The 9931-nt window shown below is 47.0% G+C and overlaps 1 protein-coding gene across 14 annotated transcripts in view; it reads right to left on the reverse strand.

The window, feature by feature from the left end:
* PXK (PX domain containing serine/threonine kinase like) overlaps window positions 1-4312 on the reverse strand; it is a 93217-nt gene extending 88905 nt beyond the window's left edge. For 11 of the 14 annotated variants that reach the window (XR_009213593.1, XR_009213592.1, XM_032153880.2 and 8 more), the window contains exon 1: window positions 4113-4304. Coding sequence is in view for 12 of the 14 variants with exons in the window: in XM_032153880.2 (XP_032009771.1) it covers window positions 4113-4214 (102 nt within the window). In the remaining 2 variants the exon portion in view is untranslated. Of the gene's footprint in view, window positions 1-4112 lie in introns of all 14 variants that reach the window. The other 3 variants (XM_058439089.1, XM_032153878.2, XM_058439094.1) reach the window with 2 other exon arrangements.
* Between the last annotated feature and the right edge of the window lie 5619 nt (window positions 4313-9931).

A 9931-nucleotide genomic window follows, 5' to 3' on the forward strand; every position in this document is an offset into this window, starting at 1 on the left:
AATACATTTTTGTTGAACGAATGAGTATAGCTGAATAAATAAGCCATGCAGGAATGTAGTTTCCAAATATCAAAAGTTCAAGGAGAGATCCATTTTCAGTAAAGATTTTAACATGTAACATTATCTTTTCCACAGATTTTAAAAAATGTTCTCTGTTGTGCCTTAACTATCACTATAATTATCTGTTTCTCAAAAACAAAATGTCCAAATGGAAGATAAACAGTCCCTGATCCAGATGAACTCCACAGAAGAATATTTAAAAAGGAGAAAACTGCCAGGTGTGGTGGCTCAAACCTGTAATCCCCGCACCTTAGGAGCCTGAGGCAGGTGGATCACCTGAGGTCAGGTGTTCAAGCAAGCCTAGTCAACATAGTGAAACCCCATCGCTACTAAAAATACAAAAATTAGCCGGGCGTGGTGGTGCATACCTGTAATCCCAGCTACTTGGGAGGCTGAAGCAGGAGAATCGCTTGAACCTGGGAGGTGGAGGCTGCAGTGAGCTGAGATTGCGACACTGTACTCTAGCCTGGTGACAAAGCGAGACTCTGTCCCCCACCCCCCAAAAAAGGAGAAAACTGAGATGAAAAGCTATCACACACAGCCTACCCACCAGCAAAAATTGGATGTGCACATTTGATAACAGCACTTTCCAAAACTTTCTGTTTCCTCTGGTTTCTATTTCAGCTAGGTAAGCATTTTTTTAGTCTACTGACTTTAAAAAATTTTCCCTTTTATGTAGCCAAGAACTTATCTTTCCCTTGTCCTCTCTTGGTCCTCCCAAATTTTCTCACAACTCACCTGTGTGGCTTTTCACCAGAATTCCTTTTGTCTGGAAAATCCTCCTTCTTCCTCCAAACCTAACCTGAAAGCATCCTCCCCCTAAATACTAGCTTTTCTGATTTTATAGAAGCTTCATTTCCTTGCAGCAGAGGGCTGGTCTAGCTCTTAATGCTAAATTCATTTTGCTCCATAAAAATGATGCATCAGCATCAGCAAAGCACAGAATCACCTACCAACACACGTCCTTTCTGCCAGTTGCTCATCCAAATATGCCTTTCTGGTGGTGACCTTGTGTTCCCTTCATCCTTCTGGTGACTCAATTTTCCAAACCACAGAATTTTTCCCTACCAAGTTCACAAATCCTAAATCATTTCTGTTATAGGTGGTTTCCCAGCTGGGTGCAGTGGCTCACACCTATAATCCCAGCACTTTGGGAGGCCGAGGTGGGAGGATCACTTGAGGTCAGGAGTTCAAGACCAGCCTGGGCAACACAGCAAGAACCCCATTGGTATTAAAAAAAAAAAAAATGTAGAACTATGGACAGAAATGAGCTTACTTGCAATAATGCCCTCTAATGTGTTTAACCCTTTGCACAAATGTTGTCAGGGAGTGAAGAGATGGAGGGAGGAAGGAATACACTTTACAAATACTTCATCAAAATGATTTCATTTGATCTTCCTAACAACCTTGGGAGGCAGGCAGGGCAGGCATTTATTACTCCCATTTAAAGATGACAAAACTAAACTTCAAAAAGGTTTAAGTGACTTGCCCAGCCTATATCACATGACTAGCAAGTAACAGCCCAGACCTGTATTAAGGTCTTGCCTCTTCCAACCCCAAGTCTGTCTCTATCGCCGTATGTTTCTGTCTACAGCCAAGGAGTAACTTCCTAGAGATTCGGCATTTCAAAGGGAGAGTAGAGCTCTGACTTCTGGAACACCATCTCCCTTTAGCTACCAAGCTGGAAAGCCATCTTCAATCTTCCCAAGAAAGAAGAGTGCCTTTCTCTTCTACATACCCCTCTTAACAACTACTTCTTTCCAAAATAATTTCCAACAGTTCCTGTTTTAAAAAAGACTTACTCATAAGACACTAACAGTCCAAAAATTTTGCATCAGCATAAGATTTTCTCAATAAAGTTCAGGGCTGATGCAACATTTCTCAGTCAAACTTTACAGCTAAAATGACAAGAACACAGAACAGTCAAAAAATTATGCAAGACAATGCTACAGTTTTTCACTCTACCACATCTGCCTCTATGGGTCTCCTGTGAGTCATTGTCTTTTGTGTTCAGTCATCACTATAAGAACTGCCATTTTCTACCCTAAATTATTTTATTTTTTAAAGAAAAGATCTGCAGGGCCAGGTGTGATGGCTCACATCTGTATACCAGCACTTTGTGGGGCTGAGGCAGGAGAATGGCCTGAGCCCAGGTGTTCCAGACCAGCCTGGACAACATGGTGAGACGCTGTCTCTACACACACACACACACACACACACACACACACGCACAAATAAACAGAAAAGATCTACAATAAAAACAGAATCCTATTACATCTTTCACCACCTAGCTAAAGCACTGATCTCTAAGTTATTTTTTCAATGTTCACAATTACCATTTTACATAAACAGAAAAAGAGGCATAGTAAGGTTGAAGTTGGATTATTCAGTCATTTGATAAACACATTTGAAATCCTATAAAAAACCAGGGAATGAGACCCAAAAGTGAGGAAGAAGTGCCCCTCCTCTTGTAGCCTGGTGGAGACAAAAAGTAAAGAAGTAATTACAGGACAAACTAATCAAGATTAAGGTGTGGGTAGGCACATGGGCTGGGGCTGTAGAAATCATGGAATGCTTCCTAGAGAAAGTATTTATAAACATCTATCTCTTTATTTTCAATACAAAATAAACCTAAAGGACTCGACTCTATTCCCTGAAAGGTTATAAGACTTACTTGCCAATAGTCAAGTCAAAAATCAAATTTAATAGCTGAATTACTCTTGACTCCCTATCCTAAATTTCAACTCTTATGCCATACTCCCTTTAGGCACAAATGATAGCAAGTTTAACAAATTCTGTCCTGTATGGCCTTCTCACATGTCTACAGAATAGGATTAAAGATACGCAGAGCGAAATAAATAGCACTTTTTAAAATTTAATTTTCTTAACTGGAAGTGAATGCTTTGAACAATTCAAGCCCTATAAAGCATGGCTGTCAGAAGAGGAAACTGAGGTTCAAAAAAGTCTCACTTTAATACAACAGAATAAAAGGTCTCTTTGAAGTCATCAGAAGAGCTTGAACGAAAAGAGAAACAGAAGGCTATTGTGAGCTTTAGCCTCCAGATGATGACCCCCCAAACACACTGCAATGGTAAACAAACAAGCCTCTGAGTCTGAATCTGATTCGGTGGCCTGACAAAACATCACAATTGAAGGAATCTCTCTCCTCATTCATTACTTTTCCAAAAAAGTCCCACTAGCTGGTAGCTCCAGGTTTCTTGCTGGTCCCTGGATTTATTGCTTGGAAATTATAATGCATAGTGTGCCTTTCCAAAAAAAAAAAAGGTACAAGCAAATGAAAACAACCACGGTTTTAAAGCCCCATAAAAAGACAGTATATGTAGCAGAAATGAACCCTGCCAGTGTTTACTACGAGGACCTATTACTCCTTTATGCTACTCGAGTGGATTTTAAACTCAAATGAATGCTACCACTACCCAGCAAGTTAGAGAAGCACATTCATACACCTGCTTAACAGCCCCCCGACTGCCGCCCCCACCACTTCCCGGGACCAGGGCCAAGCGGCTGACCTGGAAACGGGGCTGCAGACCCCAGCCACCTACACTCTGCTGTCCCAACAAGTAGGCTCTGGAGTCACACTTCATTTGGCCCGGCACACCCTCATCCCATCACCCAGACCCTCAGCTGCAAGGAAGAAATTCCACGGCCTCAAAAAGGAAAAGGCTGGCGGCGGGCAGAAGTGGATGGTCCTGAGCGGTCTCGTTCCTACTCCGCCGGTCCAAGGTGAGCCCGGGGCTCCCGCAGCCCCCGCCCCCCAACTCGGAGTCGCTTTCCTGGTCGCCGCCGAGCTCCTTCCACCCTGCGGCGCCGGGAGCTGCGGTCCCCATCCTCGGCCCCTCCGGGCCTCAGCGTTCGCCTGGGCCCTGGGGGCCCTGACCCAGACCCAGCGGCGCTCCACCGCCTTCTCGGCCAGGGCCGCCCACCCTGTGGCCAGGTCCCCGACCGACGACACTGCCCGGCGCAGCCCGCAGCCCCCTCGCGGCCCGGGGCCGCCCCACACCGCCCGCCCGCCCGCCCGCTGGGCCGCGCACCGTGTGGGACTGCAGGCTCTGGCTCGCCTCGATGGCTGCTGTCAGCGGCACCGTGTCGTCCAGCAGCACCTTGCCGGCTGGCGGCTTCTCCATGAAGGCCATCCCGGGACGCCCGGCCGCCGCCGCCTAGGGACGCGAGGCAGGAACCCGAGGCGTCGACTCCCGCCGCCCGCCGGGTTCCACCGCTGCCGCTGTCAACACGCACCGCCCCACGCGCCGCCGGGCCCGCGGGGTCCTAGCGCCGCCCTTCCCACCGCCGCGGCCCCGGAGTCCTAGCGCCGACCCAGCGGAGAACGTGTGGGAGCCGCCAGCACTGCCGCCCGCTGGCCCGCCCCTCCGCCTTGCGGCTGCCATGGGCCTGCGCTTCCCAGCTCCTCGCAGCCGCACCGCAGACCGGGTGCCCTTAGCTCCGGGCTTTGGACCAGGGAACACCACCCTAAGCCATCACTACCAGGATCCTCAGATCCAGAGACGCCTGGTCCTGAGCCCCGGGATCCAGGAATCTTCAGGGCGAGATTTCCAAACCAGGCCTCTCAGAACTGGGCTTTTCTGGGACTGTACGTCTTGAAACTCTCAGAACTGGACCTCTCTCACCCCCCAGGCCCAAGGACCCTAAAACTCAGAAAAAAGGCCTTCAGGATGGGACCCCTAGTCTGAGCCCTGCAAACCCAGAGACTTTCTGAAACAAGCTCTTCCGATTTAGACTTCACAGGGACTCTTGAACGTGGCTCCTCAGGCCTCAACACCTAAGAGCTGGACCCCATAATTGGAGGTCTTGGACCCCAGAACCCTCAGACCCAAGCTCTAAGAACTGGAGACCCTATAAAATGGTCCAGAGACCCCTAGCCTCTACTCTTGGCCCCCACTGCCTGCTCAACCACATCCCTTAGACTTGGGAGTTTTTGATCTCACCATATGGGCTAGAAGAACTTCAAAACAAGAGCCAAGCCAGAGAACCTTGGGATCAAGTTCTCAGCCCTAAATCTGCCCACAGTCTGCCTGAACCCAAAGCCATAATCCTGGCACCACCTCATCCCCGCATCTCCATACACACCTAGAAATTTCACCCACACTGCCCTCTCCTAGGGCAGCATTCCAGGATAGTGAAGAGTTAAATTTAGAATCAGAGGACCATCATCTCCATGACTCTGGCATTTACCAGCTGTGTGATCTTCAATAAGTTACCCAGCCTCTCTGAGTCCCAACTCCCCAATTTGCAAAGTGGAGATAATATTATTTGTATGAAAAGGTTAATACAAGGAATGCAGTAGACTAGGAAGGGGCTTGGCACATAATAAAAACTCAAACGGTGGTCAGGCATGATCATGATCGCTCACGCTTGTAATCCCAGCACTTTGGGAAGCCAAGGTGGGTGGATCACCTGAGGTCTGGAGTTTGAGACCAGCCTGGCCAACATGGCAAAATCCCCTCTACTAAAAATATAAAAATTAGCTGGGCATGGTGGCACGCGCCTGTAGACCCAGCTACTCTGGAGGCTGGGGCAGGAGAATTGCTTGAACCCAGGAGGGGGAGGTTGCAGTGAGCCAAGATCGTACCACTACACTCCAGCTTGGGTGACAGAGTGAGACTCTGTCTCAAAAAACAAACAAACAAAAAAACAGACAAAAACACCTCAAACCGTGGTCAGGCGTGATGGCTCACCTTTGTAATTCCAGCACTTTGGGAGGCTGTGGAGAGTGGATGGCTTGAGCCCAGGAGTTTAGCCTGGCAATATGGTGAGACCCCGTCTCTACAAAAAAATTTTAAAAATAGCTGGGCATGATGGCTCACACCTGTGGTCCCAACTACTCAGGAGGCTGAGGTGGGAGAATTTTTTGAGCACAGGAGGTTGAAGCCTCAGTGAGCCATGATCATGCCACTTCACTCCAGGCTGGGCAACAGAGCAAGACCGTCTCCAGAAAAACAAAACAAAACAAAGTCAATATTAGTTTCCTCCTTCCCCTACAGTTGACAGAATGGAAGGTTCCTAACTCTTAAATTTGCCTTCACTAAATTTCTACATTTCAGATAAGGGAACAAAGTTTCTTGGTAATCCCACCACCACCACCAAAATTTGACATCACAGGAAAGGCCCACATCATATATAAAGGGTCCCTTCTCCAGATCTCAAGTTTATTGGGATTGTTGGGCAGCCCCATGGAGTCAAGTAGCCATGACAGATTAGTCCCAGGGGCGACCCAATAGAGCAAGATGTGAAGAAGGAATCCTGGACCTTCATGATTCAGCCCTAAAATAATCAGAACTCTCCCTCCATTCCATTTTTGTGCCAGTGTGTTTAAAAGCAGCAGTCTATTAAAGCAAAACCATATGTCATTTAGGAAGGATTCAACTTTTTACTTTCATTTATTTGTTTTAAGGCAAATAGATTATTTCTCTGCCAGAGTCACAGAAACCAAAATCCAGCTATAATCATTACTCCTATTGTGATGTGGACTGACCAAGACAGGCTCTTTTATCTTACTGCAGGTGGGAGTATAAATTGGCCCCACCTTTCTGGAGGGCATTCGTACATTCATTCAACAATTATTTGCTAAGTACCTACTATGTAATAGGCCTAGTACTAGGAGCTAAAACAAATATGTATTAAGGGCTTTGAAAATGTTCTTATCCTATGACCAAGTAATTCGGCGCCTAGGAGGGTATCCTAAGAAAATAATCAGAGATCAGTAAAAAAAAAATAGCATGCAAGGATAAATGACTAACAGTTGGGTTTTGGACAAATCTTGGTACAATCATGAATTTTTTGCAATGTTAAAAATCAGGCCAGGGTAAGTGGTGCATGCCTATAGTCCCAGGCACTCAGGAGGCTGAGGTGGGAGGATCACTTGAACCCGGAAGGTGGAGGCTGCAGTGAGCCAAGATTGCATCACTGCATTCCAGCCTGGGCAACAGAGCAAAATCCTGTCTCAATAAACAAACAAATAAATAAATAAATAAAAAGTCACATAATTAAAGAATATTTTATGATATTGAGAAATGCTCTTGATATAATAGTAAATGAAAGAAGCAATTTAGCATCTGTATAATCCCAACATATCTATAGGACAAACACCAGAAGGAAATATATCAAAATATGGGCTGAGTACAGAGGCTCACACCTGTAATCCCAGCACTTTGTGAGAGGCTGAGGCGGGCAGATCACTTGAGGTCAGGAGTCCGACACCAGCCTGGATAACATGGTGAAACCCTGTCTCTACTTTTAGAGAAAAATAAGCCAGAACATGGTGGCACACACTTGTAATACCAGCTACTCGGGAAGATGAGGCAGGAGAATCATTTAAACCCAAGAGGTGGAGGTTGCAGTGAGCCGATATCGTATCACTGCACTCCAGCCTCGGTGACAGAGCAAGACTCTGTCTCAAAAATAAATAAATATGAACGGTGGGCCTCTAAGAAGCAGAATCATGATGATTTCTTCTGTATGCTTTTCTGTATTTAACTTGTATGATTGGGGGAAAAATGTTAGACAACTGGAGTCCATTGCTCTGACAACTGCTTCCATAAGATAAAGTCATGCCGGGCGCGGTGGCTCACGCTTGTAATCCCAGCACTTTGGGAGGCCGAGGCGGGCGGATCACGAGGTCAGGAGATCGAGACCATGGTGAAACCCCGTCTCTACTAAAAATACAAAAAATTAGCCGGGCGAGGTGGCGGGCGCCTGTAGTCCCAGCTACTTGGAGAGGCTGAGGCAGGAGAATGGCGTGAACCCGGGAGGCGGAGCTTGCAGTGAGCCGAGATCGTGCCACTGCACTCCAGCCTGGGTGACAGAGCGAGACTCCGTCTCAAAAAAAAAAAAAAAAAAAGATAAAGTCATGACAGTAACAGGAAGAAGGCTTCCCTGGGGTTTAGCTCCATTTTCTCTGTAGTCTGTCCAGACACACAGTCCAAATGCTTTTGTAAGAGAAACCAACTTGTCCATAGTTCATACCTTACAAGAAATTTCACATGCTCTGAAAAATGCATTTTGCATACCTTTACAAATTAGATTTTTTTCATTTAAGATTATGTGATTGGCGGATGACAATCTTCATGCATATGTTTTTGACAAATGATCACAGTAGTGATTTTTTTTCAAAGTCACTAAGTGGTACTTGAAGACTCGCTATTGCAGGTCCTGTAGAGGACAAAATGGAAAAGAAGCAGACTCCTTTTCATCCAATAATTTTTAAGGAGGATAGGAAAGATTGTCACAGAAGCAGTGACTCCAGGACAGCCTATACTGAGTCCTGAAATTGAGGCTCTGGGTACCATGAGAAGATAAGAAAGAAGAGTCATGGCACTGGACTGGGTTATGGGGCAGTTCATGGAAGAATTGGGGTTTGAGAGGGGCCTTTAAGGATGGGTAAGATTTGGATAGCAGGATAATGGAGAAAGAACATTTCACTCAATCTTTTTTTTTCCAAAATGGAGTCTTGCCCTGTCGCCCAGGCTGGAGTGCAGTGGCATGATCTCAGCTCACTGCAACCTCCACCTCCCGGGTTCAGGTAATTCTCCTGCCTCAGTCTCCCGAGTAGCTGGGATTACAGGCACCTGCCAGCATGGCTGGCTAATTTTTGTATTTTTAGTAGAGACGGGGTTTCACCATGTTGGTCAGGCTGGTCTTGAAGTCCTGATCTCATGATTTGCCCATCCTGGCATCCCAAAGTGCTGGGATTACAGGCATGAGCCACCGCACCCGGCCCATTTCACTCTATCTTTTAGCAAACACCTTGCAGAATACTAGACACCAGACACTATGTCAGGCACAGGGGAGTTAAAACAAACAGGACAGATGTCATCGTCTATCAAGCTGCTTACCTACATGAACGAGAAAAACGATGAGTCCGGGCTCAGTGGCTCACCCCTGTAATCCCAGCACTTTGGGAGGCTGAGGCAGGTGGATGGCTTGAGGCCAGGAGTTCAAGACCAGCCTGGGCAACATAGCAAGACCCCATCTCTACACAAAATAAAGGCCAGGCGCAGTGGCTCATGCCTGTAATGCCAGCACTTTGGGACGCTGAGATGGGTGGATCACTTAAGGTCAGGAGTTTAAGACCAGCCTGGCCAACATGGCAAAACCCCATCTCCACTAAAAGTACAAAAATTGGCCGGGTGTGGTGATGCACCCCTGTAATCCCAGCTACTCAGGAGGCTGAGGCAGGAGAATCGCTTGAACCCAGGAGGTGGAGTTTGCAGTGAGCCAAGATCGTGCCACTGCACTCCAGCCTGGGTGACAGAGTGAGACTCTGGCTCAAAAAAAAAAAAAAAAAAAAGAAAGAAAGAAAATGAAAAAGAAAAAATTAGCCGGGCATGATGGCGCATGTCTGTAGTCCCAGCTATTCAAGAGGCTGAGGTGGAAGGATAGCTTGAGCCTAGGAAGGTTGAAGCTGCAGTGAGCCATGATGGTACAACTGTACTCCAGCCTGGGCAACAGAGTGAGACCCTGTACCCATCACCCCCCACCCCTGCTAAAAAAGAAAGAAAGAAAGACAAGAAAAGAAAAAAGAAAAGAACATGGACATGCAGTGACAGGCTAGTTCAGGGGTTTCTGGAAGCCCTGGGCACTGTAAAGCCATGTAGGCTGCAGGACTGGAGAGTAGGATGTGTGAAGGGCTGGGGAGGAGATGGCTCAACAGGAAAGGTGGGGAAAGGAGCCTTTCCGCACCCTTCTATCCCCAGCTGTGTTACACAGGCTCCTGACAGTTAAGGACGTTTGCAAGGGAACAGATACTTCCCTTGGAGAGCCCCTGAGATCACAGTGACCACTGACACACACATCTGGCCTGGGCTCTGCTGCTTCAAGGAGGGGAACATGAATA

The sequence above is a fragment of the Hylobates moloch genome, unplaced genomic scaffold (assembly GCF_009828535.3).
Source record: "Hylobates moloch isolate HMO894 unplaced genomic scaffold, HMol_V3 SCAFFOLD_5, whole genome shotgun sequence".
Lineage (NCBI taxonomy): Eukaryota > Metazoa > Chordata > Mammalia > Primates > Hylobatidae > Hylobates > Hylobates moloch.